We start from the raw sequence: 22844 nt of genomic DNA, 5'->3' as shown, positions 1-22844 counted from the left end.
CCCTCGGTGTCTCACTCAGCAATGCGTGTCTCTCGCATCTCTTTCCTAGCAGCACGTGTCTCTTTCAGGAGCACGTGTCTTTTTCAGCAGCACGTCTTCCTCCACCAGCAGTCAGAGAGAGTTCTGCCTCCAGGAGGCCTCCTTTTGGGCCTGGAAGGGTGGTCAAACTAGCCAATCACAGCATCAGAACTCTAAACACGTGAGAGAGAGTGGGAACCTCCCAGAACATTGTATTGTGCCACACCCAACAAAAATAACCCAGGTGGGCGACTTTAAAATCAGGATCTCCTCAGTCGCTAATAGAAAATCCCACCTTGGGGTTTACAAAGACTTATGGGTAGAAAAGCCACACTAAGTAATTTACTACACCGCAAGTGGCCTCACATACAGATTGGCAAATTTCCTCTTCCTTTTTCTTGATAACTGTATTGTTGATTTATTAACACTGAACTCATAACCAACAGCCTTATAACTCATACTTGAATGAAGTTTATCTAACACATGTATCTTCTCCATGGGCACCATGCCGCTTTCCTGTGCTTAGGAACACTAGATAGCACTTCAGCACTACTCTTGGGGGCCATTTTAAACAGCAAATTCACCAAGTTAACACAAAAATGCAAAAGTGTAGCACTAAATAGACCACAATAAGGACATTCATTTAAGCATGAGAGCTTAAACAAGAAGGGATACAGAGAGTTGGGCAACTCAAAATTTTCAACACTCCATGCATGTCTGTGAAATATCCATGAATGGGCCATCTGAATTTGGAGTTGCAAATACATTTTCGTGAGTAGGTTCCCAAGTATGGAATGTGCAAATAATGAAGACTGGCTGTATTTACTGGCACTATTGCAGGCACTGGGGAGTCAGTCAATGAACAAGTTAGCCAAGGTCTCCTTTCTCATGGTGCTTACATTTTAAATGAGTGTTGGAGTAGGTAAGGCCATAAACAATAAATGTACAAGATAATTCAGACAGTGGTAGGTGCTGTGAAGAAAATAAAAGGGGGTTGATGGTGTGGCTGATGGTGAAGGGGGTATGCCAAGTCAAGGCCCCTCTGAAGTAAACTGAATCTTATGGAAAAAAAAGGAGCCAGCAATGTAAAGATCAATGGCAAAATTCCAAACATCTAAAATAACTGATTTTAACACATTAAATCTACACATTCAAATAAACACCGCTCCTCCGAAGTAGTTTTCTTATAAACTACAAGCTTATTCAAGTTATGGACTGAGTTTTGTAAACAATCAAAAATCACTTATAGTCCAGTATGACGATGATAGGCATCATAACAAAAGGCCTAAGTCTATAAATGGAATGATAACAAATATCAGAGTATTATATAGGATAATAAATGCATAAAGGCTTAAACCTCACCCTAACCAATGAAACCATTACAAATAAGCAAATGGTATGTAAATATCAGTAATAATCCACACCAATGCCATCTAGTCAATTCTGACTCACAGCGACCCCAACCCTGTAGGGCAGAGTAGAACTGCCCCTATCGGTTTCCAAAGCTGTAAATCTTTACAGAAGCAGACCGCCACATCTTTCTCCCCACAGGGCGGCTGGTGGGGTTACAGCTGAAGGAGGGGTTGCTATGAGTTGATCCGACTCCACGGCACATAACAACAACATAGCAGCCAAACACTTAAGACACTGTGCCACCAAGGCTCCTGTTGTTGTTATGTGCCGTCTAGTCGGCCTCGACTCATAGCGACTCCTCCTTGGGTTGCCAAGGCAGTATCACTAGGGAAGTGGATTGCCCAACCTTTCTTCCGAGGAGTGGCTGGTGGGTTTGAACCACCAGCCTAGTAGTAGTAGTAGTAATGAAACAAATGAGCTAAATTTTCTTGGCGGCTTCTGAGTGGCTCTAAAGGTAGTCAAAAAGAAAAGTTATTGTAAGTTCATTAAACAAAACAAAAATCTGTCTCCAATTCAACATCTTTAAAACGTCTATTTTGATCCTCTCCCATCCAGTCTCCCCTTGCCTACCTCAATCACTCTCTAGTCAGCCAGCTACCACCAACCAAAAAACCAAACTCGCTACACTACCAGAGTTCCTATAGTTTTTGTGGGAATCCAAAACCAAATTCACTGCCTTCCAGTCATTTCTGACTCACAGCGACCCCTCCCATGGGTTTCCGAGGCAGTATCTCTACGGAAGTAGACTGCCCAATCTTCCTTCCAAGGAGTGGTTGGTGGGTTTGAACCAACCATCTGGTTAGCAGTCAAAAGTTTTAGGCACTAAGCCACCAGAGCTCCTTCAGCTGTTGCCAGAAACCAAAAAACCAAACTCACTGCCCTTTAAACAATTCGAACTGGTAGCAGGCAGAGTAAAACTGCCCCATAGGGCTGTAAATCTTTACGGAAGCAGACTGTCACATCTTTCGGCTGCAGGATGGCTAGTGGGTTTGAACCGCCAACTTTTTAGTTAGTAGCAAGCGCTTTAACCCTTGCCACCAGGGTTTCCCTCCACCAGAATCGAGTGCCCATTTTTGGGGTTCTTTCCGGGGTGTTCCTGACCCAATACTGCCCCCAGGCTTCAGGGTCCCAACCAAGCCCACAAAAGAATGGCCTCGGCTGGCATACAAGCCTCGAAGCATCTCCTCCTAACCTGCTGACGGGTCGGGACCAGGCGCTGTCCCCACCCATCATCCCGGCAGCACGGGCCTAGCAAACGCAGAGAGACACGCCTGTCGCCACAGAGTTTTCCTTGAGCCCCTCGCAGAGTCTCCCTGAGCCCGTAGGGGTCAGGCGCGGTCACGCACGCAAACGCAGAGGCTGCCGGGAGCTTGGTGCGCAATGGCGGCGCCCAGCCTGCGGGGCCGCCTGGCGCAGCTAGGAAACCCGCGGAAGCCTATACTGAAGCCCAACAAGCCCCTCATCCTAGCTAACCGCGTCGGGGAACGGCGCCGGGAGAAGGGTGGTGAGCAGTTGGAGCCGACGAGGCCCCGGAGCGGAAATCGGAGGGGTTAGGGGGAGGCTAAGTAGGAGGGAGAGAAAGGTAAAGATCTCGTGAGACTTGAGGGTCCCCCCCCCCCATTCTGCTCCTCCAGAGGCGACTTGTATCACAGAGATGTCGGTGATGATGGCTTGCTGGAAGCAGAATGAATTCCGCGACGAAGCGTGCAGAAAAGAGATCCAGGACTTCTTTGATTGTGCTTCGAGGGCTGAGGTGACAGAATCCACTTGGGGTTGCCCTCTCCAGAGGGGAATAGGGAGATACAAGTAATGGTTTTCCATGCCCCTGTTAGGTGATGAAGGAGCTCTGGTAACAGAGTGCCTAGGGAATCTGACTGCTAACCAGAAGGTTGGTGGTTCAAACCCACCAGCCACTCTGCAGAAGGAAGACGGGGCAATCTACTTTCGTAAAGATTTACCGCCTCCAAAACCCAAAGGGGGTCGCTATGAGTCGGAATCCACTCAATGGCAGTGAGTTTGGGTTATTTTGGTTTTGTTAGGTGGTAGAAAATGCCATCACATCTTAAAGAGGGTGAGGACAGTTTTGAGAGCTACTTCACCCAGTTTTGAAGGTTGTGTGATCATGAGCAATTTATTTCACTGCTGTGAGCTATAACTTTACTATATGTAAAATAAGGTTAATACTACTATTTATTTACCTTACAGAATAATGTGTCAAGTGAGGTAATGAATGGGAAACCACTGTGTAAAATTTAAATTGCTGTTCAAATATACATTATTGTCTGCAATAGAACTAAAGATAGTGAAGCTATCTGAGGGCATGTTTCTAGCCTAGACTTAATTGCTACCTGGCATAGTAGTTTCACAACATGAAGTCTTTTGTTGCTCCCAAACCCCTTTTGTTGAAATGGGACTGGAAGATGACACAGATCACTTCAGGCTAGTTAATATTTTACACAGTGCTTTGGGGGCATTGTGTAAACCAAAGGCCTATGTCAGGGCAGACTTTCATTCTTGTCTTTGTTCTGTTTTTTGTTCTGTTTTCAGGCAGCCCGCAAGATGAGATCTGTCCATGATGCCCTTGGAGAGTCTGGGAATTTACCTCCCAAGAAACTGAATACATTGTTACAGAGGTTTCCTAACAAACCTCATGTCAGCTAAAAATGGAGAGTCATTTTCAATGACTAGACTCCATCTTCTGAGGACTATGTGAAGGCATTTTAGAGATATTTGCACTGCATACTCTCTGTGAAGGGTAGTACTAGGATAACACTTTTTTCACTCTTTGGAATTGATAGTCTGATGGTAGTTATACTTTATCTTGAAATAAAATCCTCTAAAGAGAACTTGACCTTTTGTTGTGGTTTGGGTAGCCCCTCCATACTTGAACCCTGCATCTTCCCGTAGACCCTGCAAGTTCTTTGCTCCTTGATTTCTTCTTTTTTTTTTTTTTAACTTTTTATAGTGATTTGGGTGAAAGTTTACAAAGCAAATTGGTTTTCAACAATTCATACACATTTTGTTTTGTGACACTGATTGCAGTCCCAACAATGTAACAGCACTCTTTCCATTTCTTCCCTGTGTTTACTCTTTCCATTCTTCCTTCATTCCTATCCCTTCCTACCTTCTGAATTTTATCCGTGAGCAAATATTGCCCCTTTGATTTCATATGGTTGATTGTTTTAAAGGATGTGTGCCTCCCTGGTGGTTTGTACCTGATTTGCCGTAGGACCAGAACAAAAACTTTGTCTTTTCCTGCATTTGAAGTCCTTTACACCTGTTAGTATCTTTGTCTTTGGATGCACTAGGGATACTGGAAAGCAAAAAAACAAACAAACAAACCCACTGCCGTTGAGTCAGATCTGACTCATAGCAACCCCTCCTTGGTTTTCTGAGACAGTATCACTTCACTACGGAACTAGATTGCCCAGTCTTCCTTCTGAGGAGTGGCTGGTGGGTTTGAACTGCCAGCCTTCTGGTTAGCAGTCAAATATCTTAGGCACTAGGCCTCCAGAGCTCCTTGGGATACTGAAGTCCACCTATATCAGAATTTTTTGTCATTATCTATTAAGTATTTAGTGACTGCCCGTTTTGTGCAGAGCCCCCACAAGATGCTCCCTGAATAATCAGAAATACACAAACTGGTGATATGAAGGTTCTGCAGATGTGTTTTATTTAGCCCACACAGTTAAACTGCATTTTTAAATTAGTTGATTACGTTCAGAAATAGACAATGTTTTCTGAAAAATCCACTTAGCTATTCTTAAAAAATCTAAGAGCTGGCAATCCTGGTTTCTTACTTCCACATGGCAACAATCTATCAGGTAGAGTTGATTATCATTTGTCCCCTTTCTCTATGTACCTTGTATTGTACATTCTCTGTACTCTCCCAAATGATGAAACTGAAACTTAGTTGATTTTCTAGTCCTCTTTGCTTACTACATTATCCTCTTGATCACTGAAGAAGGCATTTACCTCCTGCCCCCTGCCTGCCCACCCCCAATCAGAACTGAACGGGGTAGAACAGGGTTTCCAAGGCTGTAAATCTTTACAGAAGCACATTACTACATCTTCCTCCCGAGGAGTGGCTGATGTTGGCAGCCAAGTGGTTTAAACACTGCACAACCTGGGCTCCCCTTTTTCATATTAGGAACTATTACATAGCATTTTATGTATACTCTGCCCTTTCAGGCATATATAAGTTAACTTTTGTATGTACTTTATGGTATAAAACATGGGACAAAGGGATGAGGGGTTTTTAATTGTCCAGTAGAATAAAGATTATGGCAAAAAAGGGTTCTTGCCTCCCTGGCTCCCTACATCAACTTCTTCCTCTAATCCTCGTATCTCACAAGTAGAGCACTGGGCAACTGCCTGGTTCTGTAACCTGAATCTTTTTACTACAGAAGCTCAGTACTCAAGACACATTGAACTAGACTTTAAAGATTCATAGCAAAACATCAGTTCAACAGCTTCTACATGTATAATTTAGTGGCATTGATTACATTTTTTGAGTTGTACAACCATTCTCACCTCCTTTTCTGAGTTGTTCCTCCCCCATGACTTAGGAATTTTAAATCTGGGGTTAATATACTCACAGTAAGAGGTCTGTGAACTTGGATAGGAAAAAAATTTTATCTTTAACATCAACTGAAATATAGCATTGCAAAGGAGTTGTGGGAAACAAACCACATTCGTATTAGCAATACCTATATGAAATCACAGTATTTTCATGTATTACAGTTGGTTGCAAATATCTCATATATATTCATCACTAGCTTCAAAACTGATAGTTATTACACTTGCTGCTAGATCTTGTTTACTGTATAAACGAAGAAGCACTACTATGCTACACATTAATATTTTGATTACTATTGCAACAAAATTATTTCCTTTGTAATTCTTGTATTTTATTTTGTGCTTTTATAATATTAATCTGATAAGGGAGGGGGTGGTCTGTGGGCTTTATCAGACTGCCAAAAGGCTTCACTGACAATCAGTACAACCATTTTCTGAAACCAAATGCCTCGTTTTCCAGTTGCTTTGCCAATTAGACCCTATATAAAAGTCTTCTGGAATGCAGGCTTTCTGTACTACAACTCCCAGAAAGTGATGCGGCGCCGGGCCTATCGGGAGTTAGGACAATAACTGCATCCAATAGTTGTTGTGTTGTCTCTTGACAGCCTACGATTCCCGGTATGCACGGCGGCCGTTTATTCCTTGGAGATATTTTGGACGCCGAGTTATTGCTGGGATCTGTAGTGGTTTCGTATACCTTTGGGGGGCTGGCTTCTTCTTCCGGTCTCCGAGGGTGGACTCGGGAAAAAAAAAAAAGAAAAGCAGGAAATGTAACAATTAAACAAACATGTCCTATACATTCGCCCGTAGTGGTTCCGATTCCCGTGCGCGCGAGGGCGGAAGTGGTGGTGGCTGGCGCGGCCGGAAGTTCGGATCAGCTGATGGGGGAGGCGGTGCCGCAGCGGCTGAGAGGCCCCGGCCGCCGAGCGCCTCGTACGGGCCCAGAGTCTCAGAGACTGGCCACGATCCCTGTTTGTACCTCACTGTTGGGTGAGGCCCAGCCCCGTATCTCTCCCAGGCCTGAGATCCTCGGCCGGCACGGCTGCCCTGAGCGCCCCGGCTACCCCCAGCCCCGGCTCGCCCCTCAGGCTCCGGGCCTCCCCTCAGTCCCCAGCCGGCGGCCTGGGTCCTGGATCTGCGGGGGGGGACCCGGCTCCGGGGGGTGCGGGCCCCATGGAGCTGATGTTCGCGGAGTGGGAGGACGGAGAGCGCTTCTCGTTCGAGGATTCGGACCGCTTTGAGGAGGATTCGCTCTGTTCCTTCATCTCCGAGGCCGAGAGCCTTTGCCAGAACTGGCGGGGATGGCGCAAACAGTCAGCGGGGCCCAATTCCCCCACTGGCGGCGGTGGCGGAGGTGGCAGTGGCGGTACCAGAATGCGAGGTGAGGGTGGGGGTGGGGGTAGGGTGCTCGGGCGTAGGGCAGGCCCTCCTGCGGCCTTGCTAGAGAGCTGTCCCGGACTAGGAGCTGTCCCGAACCGGGAGCTGTCCCAGACCCGGAGCTGTCCCAAGCTTAGAACGGTCTTCAGGACTCGCTTTTCCGGCCTTCCTGGGTGGGCTGGCGTCAGACAAGGCATTCTGGGGTCTTGGGCAGACTCTTTGCTTCAGTCTTGTTCATACCAGCGCGCGCGCGGCGCGTGTCTGTGTGTTTATGTGAGTGTGTTAGAGGGATGGCAGGAAAATCCTGTGTTGGACAGGATTAGCGACAGAAAGTAGTTTTTTTTTTTGTTTTTCCTTTGCCTTAAAACTGGGCTAAAGACGAAGACTTCTCTCTCTCATTTGAGAATACTTCTGAGTTCAGCCCTGCGGCAGTCCCCAAAGTAGACGGAAAGAGAAAGTGAGTAGGGGGCAGACGGAGTGTTGCCCGAAGTACTGAAGAAGTGCATTGGGAGGTACTTGCATCAGGGTGGATTTGTGATCCCAGCTGCACCAAGAAGGGATCTCACTCAGGAGAAAGTAGTGGTGAACTGGCCTGTGAGAGGATTCCATGGTCCATAGGTTTAGACCAGAGGCTTCTCTCCTGGACGCACTGAGCATTTGTCAGATGCCAAGGCAGGGACCACTGGATTGAAACCTTAGATTTCCATTGTGGGGCAAGGGAAGAGAGAGGGTAATTGTCTGTGGGATCTCGTTTTGAAATACTTTTCTTGATTTTTGTTGTGAGTTTTTTCATCCTTGGATCTTTCAGTGAATAAACTGATAGTGCCGTGGTGGATTTTGCTTTTATTGAAGATGAAGAGGAGAGTGATGCACAAAAGAAGCTTCCCAAGCTCAGGACGCACCACCTCCATTTCCTACCTTCCTTATAGCAGAGTTTTTGTCTTGGGTCTCAATGGAGGTTGGATTTTTTTAGCTTTCTCCCTTCAGCAGTTGAGGAGTGGGATTTGTATGATTCTGCTTGGGGCACATCAAGAGTCCTGTTTTCCAAACTGCACAACAGAGGTTTGTGGATGCCTTTTAGAGCAGTTCGAGAAATTTACATTAGTCACTTTTTAGGAGTGGTAATATTCAACTGTATTTGGAAATATAGCACCTGCCCTATGTACACACATGCACACTCACGGATTATTTGCGTTTTCACTAAGGATCTTTCTATCGTCTTCCTGCATTTCTTATATTTGCACATGTGGGTAGACTTGGAGCTTAGTCCCACCTCACTCTAAGATTTTCAATGAATTAGTATCTACCTGGACAGGTTAAAATCTGGGAAAGCATACCGTTTTTTCTTTCCGCTGGGTTACTCTCAGTTGCTTATTTGTAAAATAAGGTTTGTTTGTTTGTTTTTAAAGGTTCCTTTCAGCTTCATGATTTTCTAATCTGTCTTCTATTCTGACTGGGAATTTGGTAGATGTACAGTCTATTCTATTCCGTTATCGTTGCTTTTTTAAAAAATTAAAACAGCATAGAGAATCTTCTTGAGTGGTAACTCCATCCTACTCAGGGGACTCCAGGAGCAGCAGCTAGGTGTCCCTGGGATAAGCCATCTCCCTACTAGGGCTTGCATTGTGGGAAGTCAAAGTTCAGGTGTGCCAAAGGCAGTGCAGCTCTCTTGCTTCTGAAGATTTTTACCTTTTCTGTTGTTCTGTCCATCTTCCCTCCTTGAAGGGCTTGGAGTGAAGTAGAGAAAAAGGATATTAAAAAAATCAGTGAGATAAGAGGATGCTAGAGGAGGGACATTAACAATGTTATATGAATCTAAAGTGCTCATGGTATATGGGAAATCATATATGAAGCCATGTGAAAGTGGTCATTTGCTAGGGTCCTGAAACCACCTGTGGGTTGGAGATTGTCCAGTTCTCTCCCTTGCTCAGACAGTGGAGTCTTTACAGTTAGTATATATTTGCAGGAGGGTCCTTTGGTTTTTCATCCAGATCTTTCCTTTTTTTCATAGTGAGGGTGAGGCCCAGGATGTGGCACTGGCATTGGTGCCAAGTAATCATGTCCCCTATTCATTTGCCCTTCTCTTTTCCCCAACCCCAACCTTTGTTTCCAAAGATGGACTGGTGATCCCACTGGTGGAGCTGTCAGCAAAACAGGTGGCATTTCACATCCCATTTGAAGTGGTAGAGAAAGTTTATCCCCCGGTGCCTGAGCAGCTACAGCTCCGAATTGCATTTTGGAGCTTCCCTGAGAATGAAGAGGATATTCGGTGAGATGGAGAGGGGGAACTAAAGGACCGATGGTGGATAGTGGGGTCCTAATATTTCCACACTGTCTGCTGGGTTTCTCTCAGAACAAAGGAGATACTGTATCTGGGTTTGTAGTGGGTGAGAGGGAGAAAAGGGGGAGGAAAGAGTGCCTGGGATTTTCCCAAAGAGGGAGTTACATTGGGAAGAGCACTCAGGGCATTGTGGTCTCTGACAGGGTCTGTTGAATGTTATTGGCTGAATTGTGGCTATGTCCTCTTCTTCACCCCCAGGCTGTATTCGTGCCTGGCCAATGGCAGCGCAGATGAGTTTCAGCGAGGAGATCAGCTCTTCCGCATGAGGGCTGTAAAGGACCCGCTGCAGATAGGTGAGGGTTCCATCATACTCTGACGTATTGCCTGCTTCTCTCATTCCCCATGTTCTGAATTAAAGACCCAGTGCAAGAAGTTTTAGTAGGCTGGTTGTTTCTCTTTCTAACCGCGTATTGTCTGAATAACTGCAAGGCCAGAGGCAAGGGCACAGACCTGTGTCTTGGCAGCTCTCCCTGACCACACCCACGTTTCTCCCCAGGGTTCCACCTGAGTGCTACAGTGGTGCCTCCTCAGATGGTCCCCCCCAAGGGGGCCTACAACGTGGCTGTGATGTTTGACCGCTGCCGGGTCACTTCTTGTAGCTGCACTTGTGGGGCTGGGGCCAAATGGTGCACCCACGTCGTGGCACTCTGTCTCTTCCGCATCCACAATGTGAGGGTCTCCCAGTTTATCTCAGCCCTGTTCCACACCCCATTCCCTTTCTCTGTTGCATGCCTGGCTACAGTGTGAGCCGCATCACCTCCCCTGTGCTACCCCTCTGTTCCTAGAACCAGCTTGCCTTTTCTCAGATTGTTTGCTTTCTGTCCATGTCCCCCTTCAGGCTTCTGCAGTCTGTCTGCGTGCCCCTGTCTCAGAATCCCTGTCTCGGCTACAGAGAGACCAGCTACAGAAGTTTGCTCAGTACCTCATCAGTGAGCTCCCTCAGCAGGTGAGTAGGTTGGCTCGTTGTCCCCCCAAAAGCTCCAGGTTTTCATCTCAGCCTTCCTCTTAGGTCCAAGCCTCCTTGGGTTTACCTATGTCTTGTTCTAGAGAGAACAAGGCAGAGGCCTTTTCTCTTTTTCCCCCTCAGATCCTTCCCACAGCTCAGCGTCTCCTGGATGAACTCCTCTCCTCTCAGTCAACAGCCATCAATACAGTGTGTGGAGCCCCGGGTGAGTATGGTGGGAAGAAGGGAAGTAGGAAGAAACAAAACTGGTAGTGCAGAGCAACACTTACTACAGGCTTGCTATTATCAGGCGAATCCAGGCCCCTATCTCTAGGTGACTGACTGCCTTTCACCCTCAGACCCTACAGCAGGGCCCTCAGCCTCAGACCAGAGTACTTGGTATTTAGATGAGTCAACACTCACTGACAACATCAAGAAGACATTACACAAGTTCTGTGGCCCTTCCCCTGTGGTCTTCAGGTAAATTGGATCTTTTCATCTCTGTGTCTGTGGTAGAAGAGGAGCACCCCTCAGGCTACTAACAGATCCTTTATTATGTTAATGCCTGTGTCTCTCACATTTTATTCCCTGCACTGGCTCAGTGCCTGCCACATAGAAGATGTTCACTAATGAATCAATGGACGAAGATAATTTTAAACAGTCACAGGTCCTTTGAGAGATCAGGAGACAATGCAGAGAGAGATTAATAATTTTTGTCATGGTTATCCTTTTTTCCTGGGAGCTCTGGTAGCATAGTGGCTAAGGCACTTGACTGCTAACTAGAAGGCTGGCGGTTCAAACCCACCAGCCACTCCTCGGAAGGAAAATGGGGCAGTCTACTTCCGTAGTGATACTGCCTCGGAAACCCAAGGAGGGGTCGCTATGAGTCGGGTCTGACTCGATGGCACACAACAAATCCTTTTTTCCCCATATCTGTATTCCGCATGACCTGTATTCTGGGCCCTTTGTGTTAAAACCCTGTTTCATTTCTACCTGCTTGATCAAGGGTGTCTTAGGGGGATCCTTTTTCACTCTACTACTTTGTGTGTGTGTGTGTGTGTGTGTGATTTGGGTAAAAGTTTACAGAGCAAATTTGTTTTCCATTCACTAATTCATGCACATTTTGTTTCATGACATTGATTGCAATCCCAGTAATGTAACAGCTCTCTTCCTACTTCCTCCCTGTGGTTACCTTTTCTCTGTGTCCTTCTTTCCTGTGCATTCCTGCCCTCTATGTCCCTGTGCAAATGCTGCCCTTCTGATCTCCCATGGTAGATTGTTCGAAAGAGTGTACCTGTCTGGTATAATTGTTCACTTAGTAGGCGTGTTTATTGTTTGGCTGGAAACCACATCTTCTCTACTACTTTTGTAGTGATGTAAACTCCATGTATCTGTCTTCCACGGAGCCTCCGGCTGCTGCTGAATGGGCATGCCTGCTGCGCCCTCTGAGGGGCCGTGAGCCAGAGGGCGTCTGGAACTTGCTTAGCATTGTGCGGGAGATGTTCAAGCGGAGGGACAGCAATGCTGCCCCCTTGCTGGAAATCCTCACTGACCAATGCCTCACTTACGAACAGGTAATCCCCCAGAGTTGGAAAGCTCTGTGGTGGCTCATTCTCTCTCTCTCCCTTAACTTCATTTCCCTCTTTCTGAGAGGGACAATGATGAGGGCTACTCTCTTTCCCAGGGCTAGTAGGTGTATCTTATAGCCCTTCTTTGTTTCCAGATAACAGGTTGGTGGTACAGCGTGCGCACCTCAGCCTCACACAGCAGTGCCAGTGGGCACACAGGCCGTAGCAATGGGCAGTCAGAGGTGGCAGCTCATGCGTGTGCCAGCATGTGTGATGAAATGGTCACACTGTGGAGGCTGGCTGTGCTGGACCCTGCACTCAGCCCCCAGCGGTGAGTCTTCTCCCTAGGCTCACCCCAGCACTGAGACTGGGCCAGCCCAGGACAGATCAAGGCCTCATCTCCTGATGTACATATGTACATGTTGTTATTCTAGTCTAAGGGAGTGAGGGGTGCTGAGCACTAGAGTTATCAGTGGTTTGTGAGTCCTTTTCCCAAGAGACTTTTCTTCCTTTCCTTCCCTAAATAGCACTCATTTTAAAAAAATTCCCGAGTTTTGAAGTGATATCTATGAGGCTGGTCCAAAAAATGTTTCCCTGCATCCTTTCCTTGTGCCCTTCTTCCCGAGTATACATCTACTCCATTCCCTCCTTTCCCTTCTCAGTACAGGGTGTAGCCCCCCAGCAGCCTCCTGCCCCTTGTTCCCACAGCCGCCGGGAACTGTGTGCACAGCTGCGCCAATGGCAACTAAAGGTGATTGAGAATGTGAAGCGGGGGCAGCACAAGAAGACACTGGAGCGGCTCTTCCCTGGCTTCCGGCCAGCAGTGGAGGCCTGCTATTTTAACTGGGAAGAAGCCTACCCGCTTCCTGGTGTCACCTATAGTGGTACCGACCGGAAGCTGGCACTGTGCTGGGCCCGGGCCCTACCCTCACGCCCAGGTGCCTCCCGCTCTGGGGGCCTGGAGGAAACCCGGGACCGACCCCGACCTCTTCCTGCTGAGCCAGCTGTGAGGCCCAAGGAGCCTGGGGCCAAACGGAAGGGGTTGGGTGAGGGGGTTACCTCATCACAGCGGGGTCCCCGCCGCCTCTCAACTGAGGGGGGAGACAAGGCTTTGCATAAGATGGGTCCTGGTGGGGGCAAAACCAAGGCACTGGGTGGGGCTGGCAGTGGGGGCAAGGGCGGCAGCGGGAGCAAACGACGGCTGAGCAGTGAAGACAGCTCCCTGGAGCCAGATCTGGCAGAGATGAGCCTAGATGACAACAGCCTGGCCCTGGGTGCTGAAGCTAGCACCTTTGGTGGATTCCCTGAGAGCCCTCCACCTTGTCCTCCCCCTGGTGGCCCTCGAGGCCCTTCCACCTTCCTTCCTGACCCTCCAGATACCTATGAAGAAGATGGTGGTGTGTATTTCTCAGAAGGGCCTGAGCCTCCCATTGCCTCTGCTGGCCTGCCTAGCCTATTGCCCAGGGAGGTCTGTATCCGCGATGACCTCCCTTCCACAGATGAGAGTGGCAGTGGTCTCCCAAAGACCAAAGAGGCAGCCCCTGCAGTTGGAGAGGAGGAGGATGACTACCAGGCATATTATCTGAATGCCCAGAATGGCGCTGGGGGTGAGGAGGAGAAAGCCGAGGGTGGGGCTGGAGAGGAGCATGACCTGTTTGCTGGTCTGAAGCCACTGGAACAGGAGAGCCGCATGGAGGTGAGAGGACTCTGAGGGAGCAGAGGAAGAGTGGGCTGGTTGTTCCTTAGCCATAGCTGGGAGGAGCTGTCTGGCTCTAGTTGGGACTGTCAGGGTATTTGCATGACTTAAAATCCGGTATTAGGCTAACTGACCTCCCTGTCTGCAGTCCATTCTCTTTACTGCTCTCATATTGATTTTTCTGAAATGTCTGATTATATCATGCCCCTGCTTAAAAGTCTTCAGTGGTTTCCCATTGCCTTAGGATAAAAATGAAGGTCCTTGGCGTGACCTACAAGGCTCTGCTTTTTTCCTTTTTTTGGCCTCTTCTCCAGCCTCCTTAGCTACTCTGTCCTTTTTACTTTAGTTAGCTGAACCATTCATGAAGCTTGCCATGGTTTCTCTTGCATCCGTACTTCTGCACAGACTGGCCTTTCTGCCTTGCATGCCCTTCCCTGACCTTGCCTGGTTAGCTCATGCTCCTTTTTAAGGTCTAGAAATCCTGGAGATTTCTTGCTTCAGGAAGCCTTCCCTGATACTGTCCCTCCGTACCACGTCCCAATGCAGTATCCTACTTACCTGCTGTCCTCCTGATTTTTCTCAAGAGTAGCTAGGATCACACTGTCTTGTCTGTCTGTCTCCATGATCAGACTGTAAGATCCTGTGGTACACTCAGGACCAGCGTACCAAAGAAAGCAAAACTTACTACCATCGAGTTAAATCTGACTCATAGAGACCCCCATTGGGTTTCCAAGGCTGTAAATGGAAGTAGGTCACTCCATCTTCTGTGTAGCAGCTGGTGGTTTTGAACCACTGACTTCCGGGTAGCAGCTTTATCCACTATACCACTAAAGCTCCTTTAGGACCAGCATAGGCCCCAGCATATCGAAAAATGCTCAAGGAAGATTTGCTGAGTGAGTGAGCATGTTGTCCTGCCTCTGGCATTGAGGCTTTAATCTGTCTGGTGCCTGTGCCCTTTCTCCAGGTATTATTTGCCTGTGCTGAGGCCCTGCACGCACATGGCTACAGCAACGAGGCCTCCCGCCTCACTGTGGAGCTTGCCCAGGACCTGCTAGCTAACCCACCCGACCTCAAGGTAGAGCCGCCCCCTGCCAAGGTGAGAGAGACCTCCTTCTCCTACCTTCCCCATTCCCACTTACCCTGACCCTCTCTCATGCCCCATCCCAAGTGAGAGTCTCCTTCTGCGTCTCTCAAGGCGAGTCAGACTCATCTGCCTGCCTTCCTGTGCTTCCCTTGCTAGGGCAAGAAGAACAAGGTATCCACAAGCCGTCAGACCTGGGTGGCTACCAATACCCTAACCAAGGCAGCCTTCCTGTTGACAGTGCTAAGTGAACGCCCAGAGCACCACAACCTGGCCTTCCGAGTTGGCATGTTTGCCTTGGAGCTACAGCGACCTCCAGCTTCTACCAAGGCTTTGGAGGTCAGAGGTTCTAGCTGAGCCTTGTACCTCAGTCTCCTCAGAGCCTTATACCTTGATCTCCACTGAGATACTAGAGGTCTGAGCTCCTTCCTGTGCCTTCAGGTGAAGCTGGCATACCAGGAGTCTGAAGTGGCTGCCCTGCTCAAGAAGATCCCTCTGGGGCCAAGTGAGATGAGCACCATGCGATGCCGGGCAGAGGAGCTCCGGGAGGGGACACTCTGTGACTATCGGCCTGTGTTGCCCCTCATGTTGGCCAGTTTCATCTTTGATGTTCTCTGTGCTCCAGGTATGGTGCTGGGCTATACAGCAAGTGGGGAACTAGGGTAGAGGTAGCTTTCTCTAGGGAAAAACCAAGAGCCCCAAGGCTGTGAATAACCTTTAAGGCCCATCAGGAAGCTTCATGGGTAGGTCTGAGATGATGTAGATCTTGGCTTCCCTTTCATTCTTTCCCATGACAGTGGTTTCTCCCACGGGTTCCCGACCCCCAAGTCGCAACTGGAATAACGAGATGCCTGGTGATGAGGAGCTGGGATTTGAAGCAGCAGTTGCTGCCTTGGGTGAGTCAGTGTCTTGAAAATACCCATGAGCTAAGACTGGCCTATGGACCAGGCCTTGAAGGGCATGAGACATAGGCCCTGTTCTTGAGGGGTTCCTATGGTAATGGGAGAGCCAGGATAATATATGCAAGCCAACTAGTACCTGTGAGATAGTCAAGAATTCAGGGAAAAATTGGGTGCTGTGGCTGTTGAGTGTTGTAAAGACAGCAAAAAAAAAAAAAAAAAAAAAATCTAGAGAAAGGCCTCAGAGAGGTAAGTTGTAGATAGGGGAACACCATTAAGTAAGACACAGCAGCAATCAAGTCTTCATGAGAGTGAGGTACCCAACCTCCCTAAAAGTGATGGGTACATGCTGGGTAGGTAGTGTGGGCCAGACCCATAAGAAGGCCTTGAAAAGCAGATCAGGGCTTAGGCTAGATGTATTAGGCAATGGGGACTTTGCATAAGTGATGTGAGTTGGACCAAGAGAACCCTTTAGCTCACAAGCTGGTGGCTGGGTAGCCCTGGTCTGTTTGCCTTTGCTGTCTTGGCAGTTATGGTCATTCTCCATCCCCATGAGGCCTCCTCCTTCTAACAGGCATGAAGACAACAGTGAGTGAGGCAGAGCATCCCCTCCTGTGTGAGGGCACACGTCGGGAGAAGGGTGACCTGGCACTGGCGTTAATGATCACTTATAAGGATGACCAGGCCAAGCTCAAGAAGGTAAGGGACTAAGGTACTGGGCTTTTGACAGGCAGAGAGACAAATTTTTCCACCTTTCTCAGAAAATTTCCAGTATATGAAGTATATGACTAAAGAGTGCTATTCTTCCCACAGCAGGTAAGTGAGGGAATCTTGGGATATCTCATGAAGAACAAGAGAAATTAATGGTTCTTTTTTGGCTTTAAAAAACCAGAAATCTATTTTCTCACAGTTCTGAAGTAGCGCTACTAGTCCAAATCAGGGTCTTGGGCTATGTCACTTCCTTTTGTGGGCCTCTTTCCTAGTTTCTTTTGCTGCAAACCTTGGAGTTCTGCTGCTGCTTATACATGCACCTGCTTCCATCCTCAAATGGTGTCTCCCCCTGTGTGTGTGTCTTTCTGCATCTCTCCTTCCCTTTATAAAGCACCACTCAGAAGGGATTAGATTTAGAATTCACTCTACTTGGGTAGCTCTGGTAGCATAGAGCCTAAGGCACTTGACTGCTAACCTGAAGGTTGGTGGTTCAAACCCACCAGCCACTCCTTGGAAGGAAGGTTGGGCAATCTACTTCCGTAGTGATACTGCCAAGGAAACCCAAGGCGGGGTCACTATGAGTCAGGGCTGACTCGACGGCACATAACAACAACTACTACTACTTGAGTATGATCTCATTAACACAAGAAAACCTGTATTTCCAAACAGGATCACATCCATAGATACAGTGGTTAGTTCTCCCAGCATATTTTTGGGGGACACAGTACTCAATCCATAACAGCACAGAATCATCCAGCTAGAGTGAGGGGGAAGAACCAATAATTCTTAAGGAGTGTTTTGACATGAGGTGGAAGAAAAGAGACAGAGGGCATATTCATTTCATTATTTACTGAATACCCTCATACTCAGCCCTGTGATGAGTGTTATGGAAGATACCCAGATATGTAAACCAGTCCCTATCTTCTAGCAAGTTATTCTGTACTAGGCTACCAGTTGCCATCAGGTCAACTCTGATTTATGATGGCCCCATGTGTATCAGTAGAACTGTGCCCTGTAAGGTTTTCAGTGGCTGATTTTTCACCAGGCGTTTTTCACCAGGCGTTTCTTCCAGGGCACTTCTGTCTGGGTGGACTCAAACCTCCAATCTTTCACTTAGTGGCCAAGCACATTAACTGTTAGCACCAACCAAGTTATCCAATATGAGGTTGTTTCAAGGAGAAAGGAATGGTCATAAGAAGCCAGGAGATAAAAGTGCATCCTGTCACTGCTGCTCTGTCCTCCAGATCTTAGACAAACTTTTGGACCGAGAGAGCCAGACCCATAAGCCACAGACGCTGAGTTCATTCTACTCATCTAGCCGCCCAGCCACAGCCAGCCAGAGGTCTCCTTCAAAGCATGGGGGTCCGTCTGCTCCAGGGACTCTGCAGCCACTGACCTCAGGCTCTGCAGGGCCTGCTCAGCCAGGGAGTGTGGCAGGGGCTGGGCCAGGCCCTACTGAGGGCTTCACAGAGAAGAATGTGCCTGGTGAGGTGGGGGCACTGGGCAGGGGGATGAATGGTAGGGAGCCATGTTGGGTTCCTCTTTCCTGGGGTCATCCCAATGTCTTGTTTTCCTTACCTAGAGAGTTCCCCACATTCCCCCTGTGAAGGTCTCCCATCTGAGGCAGCTTTGGCTCCAAGGCCAGAGGGGAAAGTTCCAAGCCGCCTGGCACTTGGCAGTCGTGGAGGCTACAATGGACGGGGCTGGGGCTCCCCAGGGCGGCCTAAGAAGAAGCACACAGGTATAATAGCTGGCATGGAGGGAAGGGAATTTCTGAAGGATGGAGTCTGGTAGTTCTGACTTCTGAGACTGACTTGTCTTGGGGGGTTAGGCATGGCCAGCATTGATAGCAGTGCTCCTGAAACAACATCGGATAGCTCTCCAACTCTAAGCCGAAGGCCACTTCGAGGGGGCTGGGCCCCCACCTCCTGGGGTCGAGGACAGGATAGTGACAGCATTAGCAGTTCTTCCTCGGACTCGCTGGGTTCCTCATCCTCCAGTGGAAGTCGCCGGGCCAGTGCCAGTGGAGGGGCCCGGGCCAAGACAGTTGAAGTTGGCAGGTCAGTGGGAAGAAATACCCATCTCTGCCTACCCTCAGACACACATCTCTAGTATAACTCAACCATTATCCCCCAATATTCTCACCTATCCAAATCTTTCCTAATCTACCCAGACAGACACCTATTTCAGAAAAACCCCAACCCCCGTCCCTACCCCATTGCCCCTTCAGGTACAAGGGCCGTCGCCCCGAGAGTCATGCCCCTCATGTACCCAATCAGCCATCAGAGGCAGCTGCACACTTCTACTTCGAACTGGCGAAGACGGTGCTGATCAAGGCAGGGGGCAACAGCAGCACTTCCATTTTCACACATCCATCTTCCTCAGGGGGCCACCAAGGTCCTCACCGCAATCTGCACCTTTGCGCCTTCGAGATTGGGCTTTATGCCCTTGGCCTGCACAACTTTGTTTCTCCCAACTGGCTCTCCCGTACCTATTCTTCCCACGTTTCCTGGATTACAGGTAAATTCATTGTCCTGATTTGGATATGGGAAGGGGATTAATTGATGAAAATAGGACCCTTATCTTTGTGGAGTTACAAATGATCTGATAGAACATTCCTACTCTCCAGAGGTGCCTATGCTAAATCCACTCTGATCTCTGTTCTCCCTGAAGGCCAGGCAATGGAGATTGGAAGTGCAGCCCTGACCATCCTGGTAGAATGCTGGGATGGGCACCTGACACCCCCTGAGGTTGCATCACTGGCTGACAGGGCATCACGGGCACGAGACTCCAATATGGTGAGGGCAGCAGCAGAATTAGCCCTAAGCTGCCTGCCTCATGCCCATGCTTTGAACCCCAATGAGATCCAGCGGGCCCTGGTGCAATGCAAGGAGCAGGTATTTCTACAGGCAATCTGGGAACCTGGTCTGAGGCATCTGGGGAGGGTGAGGTTGGACAATGGGAAAAGCTGAGAGCCTTGCTTGATTCCCATATCCTGGAATTTACAAACTATCCAGTTTGTCCTCTGATGGTGACACTTTACATATAAATGTGCTTTCTCATCCATTATTTCCTTTATAACTCTGAGGTTAGGATTATTCCTATTTTACAGATAAGGAAATGGAGGCCCATAGATTAGGGATGATACTAATCACCCAGGATGGCATACGTAGGGAAGGCCTCAGGAAGATGATGGGACTTGGATGGGAAGGGGTGGTTGAGTTAGTTTAGAACAGGGATCTTGATTCCTATTAGTCAGCAAGTACCTGTCCAGTATCTATACGAAACACTCGCTGCTCTAACACTGGCTCTCAGCATTGGCCTTGGCCTCTGATGCCTCCTTGGGAACCAACTCTGAGGGAAAGTTAGAATGGCATCTAAAAGTGTCCCTGAGATATATTAAAGCCCCTCCCCCTTAACCCTCTGTGCCCCTCCTTTCCAGGATAACCTGATGTTGGAGAAGGCCTGCATGGCAGTGGAAGAGGCGGCTAAGGGTGGGGGCGTGTACCCTGAAGTGTTGTTTGAGGTTGCTCACCAGTGGTTCTGGCTATATGAGCAAACAGCAGGTGGCTCATCCGCAGCCCGTGAAGGGGCTACAAGCTGTAGTTCCAGTGGGATCAGGGCAGCTGGGGAGGCTGGGCGGGGGCTGCCTGAGGGCAGGGGGGGCCCAGGGACTGAGCCGGTTACAGTGGCGGCAGCAGCAGTGACAGCAGCAGCCACAGTGGTGCCAGTCATCTCGGTGGGGTCCAGTTTATATCCAGGTCCAGGACTGGGTCATGGTCACTCCCCTGGCCTGCACCCCTACACTGCTCTACAGCCCCACCTGCCCTGCAGCCCTCAATACCTCACCCACCCAGCTCACCCAGCCCACCCCATGCCTCACATGCCCCGGCCTGCCGTCTTCCCTGTGCCCAGCTCTGCATACCCACAGGTGAGACCAGTGTTCTACTGAGGTACAAGGGTATATGGGAGAACACTGGGAGTTCACAGGAGGCTGGAGTAGTGGGCCCTCTGGGAGAAACAGTAGAGTGCAAGAGTCCTGGTGGAGTAGGTGGGTGTCTGGGGGATCCGGCCCAAGTAAGATAAGAAATGTAGGGATACCCAGTTGTGGGTTGAAAGGCGAGAACTGTGTCTTAGTATATAACTTGGCATCTTTCTTCTTTTCGTCCCCCTTCCTCCAGAGTGTGCATCCTGCATTCCTGGGGGCTCAGTACCCTTACTCAGTGACTCCCCCCTCACTTGCTGCCACTGCTGTGTCTTTCCCCGTCCCTTCCATGGCACCCATCACAGTACATCCCTACCACACAGAGCCAGGCCTCCCACTGCCCACCAGTGTGGCCTGTGAGTTGTGGGGACAGGGAGCAGGTGAATGGAGGGGAGGTAAATTGGGCAGGGGAGGTGGGAGGAAATCTTCTCTGCCCCTTTTTGGGCTCTGAGGTCCTCACGTAGCTTTCATCCCACCCTCAGTGAGCAGTGTCCATCCAGCTTCCACGTTTCCAGCCATCCAAGGTGCCTCGCTGCCTGCCCTGACCACACAGCCTAGCCCTCTGGTGAGCGGGGGTTTTCCACCACCTGAGGAAGAGACGCACAGCCAACCTGTGAACCCACACAGCTTACATCACCTGCACGCTGCCTACCGTGTTGGTGAGAGAAGGTCCCTTTCTGTGCCAGAGTTTCTTCAGGGTTGCGCTCCCAGTAGCTCTTCATTTGTTTACTGCTGGGTCAGGTCCCAGGTTTGGGTAGAGGATGATGTACCTATCCTCCCTCAGGAATGCTGGCACTGGAGATGCTGGGTCGCCGGGCACACAACGATCACCCCAACAATTTCTCCCGCTCCCCCCCCTACACTGATGATGTCAAATGGTTGCTGGGGCTGGCAGCAAAGCTGGGTAACACCTCCCCTCCCCAGGACCATTGTTCCCCCCTCACCTGCTCCCCCCAACTTCCTATCCCAGACCTCCTTCCTAGCTCTTGCTGAGTTGAGGCCTTGGTCGGGTATGTGTGCGTGCGCGGGGGGCGGGGGGTTACCTCAGCTCCTGGGGTGGAGGGAGGCTCTCTGCCAAGCCAGAGCTGAGATTAAAGTTTGGGTCCCTAGGGCAGAGGTGGCCACCCCCGTCTCATGCCCCTCCCCCCTGCCCCCCAGGAGTGAACTACGTGCACCAGTTCTGTGTGGGGGCAGCCAAGGGGGTGCTGAGCCCGTTTGTGCTGCAGGAGATCGTCATGGAGACGCTGCAGCGGCTGAGCCCCGCTCATGCCCACAACCACCTGCGTGCCCCGGCCTTCCACCAACTGGTGCAGCGTTGCCAGCAGGCATACATGCAGGTGACTACCCAGGAAGTATAGGGTGGAGCACCTTCTGGGCAGTCATGGAACAGATTATCCAGCATGCAAGGGAGGTGGGGCCTGGTTCTGTCCTTGGTGGCTCATCCTCCACACATCCTTCTCTAGTACATCCACCATCGCTTGATTCACCTGACCCCTGCCGACTACGACGACTTTGTGAATGCGATCCGCAGCGCCCGCAGCGCCTTCTGCCTGACACCCATGGGCATGATGCAGTTCAACGACATTCTGCAGAACCTCAAGCGCAGCAAACAGACCAAGGAGCTGTGGCAGCGGGTCTCACTAGAGATGACCACCTTCTCCCCCTGAGTCTGGCCCCTCTAGGGCCCTATGCAGGGACCCAGGCCTGTGGCTATGGGGGCCTCTCACACAGGGGGAGTGAATCTTGGCTGGACAGATCATCCCCACTCAATTCCCTGGTAGCCCAGACTGGCAGCTGCTCTTGGGCTGTAGCTTGGGGCCAAGATGTCTCAGACCCTAGAAGCCCAGGGTTGGGTGAGACAGCCCTGTCTGGGAGGGGGCGTTGGGTGGCCTCTGGTATTTATTTGGCATTTATAAATATATAAACAACTCCTTTTTTTACTCTAGTCTGCCTGGGCCTCTCCCTTCTTTCCTTCCATTGGGGGTGAACCTTGAACCTAGGGTAATCAGCCTGACATTTGCTATTTTTTTAAGTTTTTCCCACCCCAGTGAGGCAAACAAAACAGAAAAATAAGGATGTTTATTAAGGATATTTCTAGCCCATAGTTAGGGCTCATACTCAGCTCTGTGAGCCGCTGTCCGACCTCATCCCCATTCAATGTGAATGACATTAGGAAGGCCGGGCCACAGGTAGGTCCCATTGCCTGACTGAAGGGGCCACAGCAAGGGTTCCCT

The 22844-nt window shown here is 49.5% G+C and overlaps 2 protein-coding genes across 2 annotated transcripts; both read left to right on the top strand.

Moving 5' to 3' along the window:
- The first annotated feature begins 2811 nt into the window (after positions 1–2811).
- CHCHD1 (coiled-coil-helix-coiled-coil-helix domain containing 1) lies at positions 2812–4092 on the top strand. Its single transcript, XM_007940604.1, has 3 exons — positions 2812–2935; positions 3066–3184; positions 3979–4092. The coding sequence occupies exons 1-3, from the start codon at positions 2812–2814 to the stop codon at positions 4090–4092; spliced, it is 357 nt and encodes a 118-aa protein (XP_007938795.1).
- A 3090-nt stretch (positions 4093–7182) lies between these two features.
- ZSWIM8 (zinc finger SWIM-type containing 8) lies at positions 7183–22277 on the top strand. The gene is made up of 27 exons (XM_042780927.1): positions 7183–7390; positions 9502–9655; positions 9926–10020; positions 10224–10396; positions 10566–10673; positions 10815–10896; positions 11030–11150; positions 12043–12244; positions 12394–12569; positions 12947–13635; positions 13738–13934; positions 14899–15030; positions 15175–15354; positions 15457–15640; positions 15813–15911; positions 16489–16613; positions 17870–18110; positions 18208–18366; positions 18457–18685; positions 18856–19145; positions 19299–19522; positions 20068–20556; positions 20807–20966; positions 21093–21269; positions 21395–21514; positions 21769–21947; positions 22074–22277. The coding sequence occupies exons 1-27, from the start codon at positions 7183–7185 to the stop codon at positions 22275–22277; spliced, it is 5397 nt and encodes a 1798-aa protein (XP_042636861.1).
- The last annotated feature ends 567 nt before the right edge of the window (positions 22278–22844 follow it).

This window comes from Orycteropus afer, unplaced genomic scaffold (assembly GCF_000298275.1).
Source record: "Orycteropus afer afer isolate SDZICR_OR568_19922 unplaced genomic scaffold, OryAfe1.0 scaffold00070, whole genome shotgun sequence".
Classification (NCBI taxonomy): Eukaryota; Metazoa; Chordata; class Mammalia; order Tubulidentata; family Orycteropodidae; genus Orycteropus; species Orycteropus afer.
This window is presented reverse-complemented; position numbering and strand designations above follow the sequence as displayed.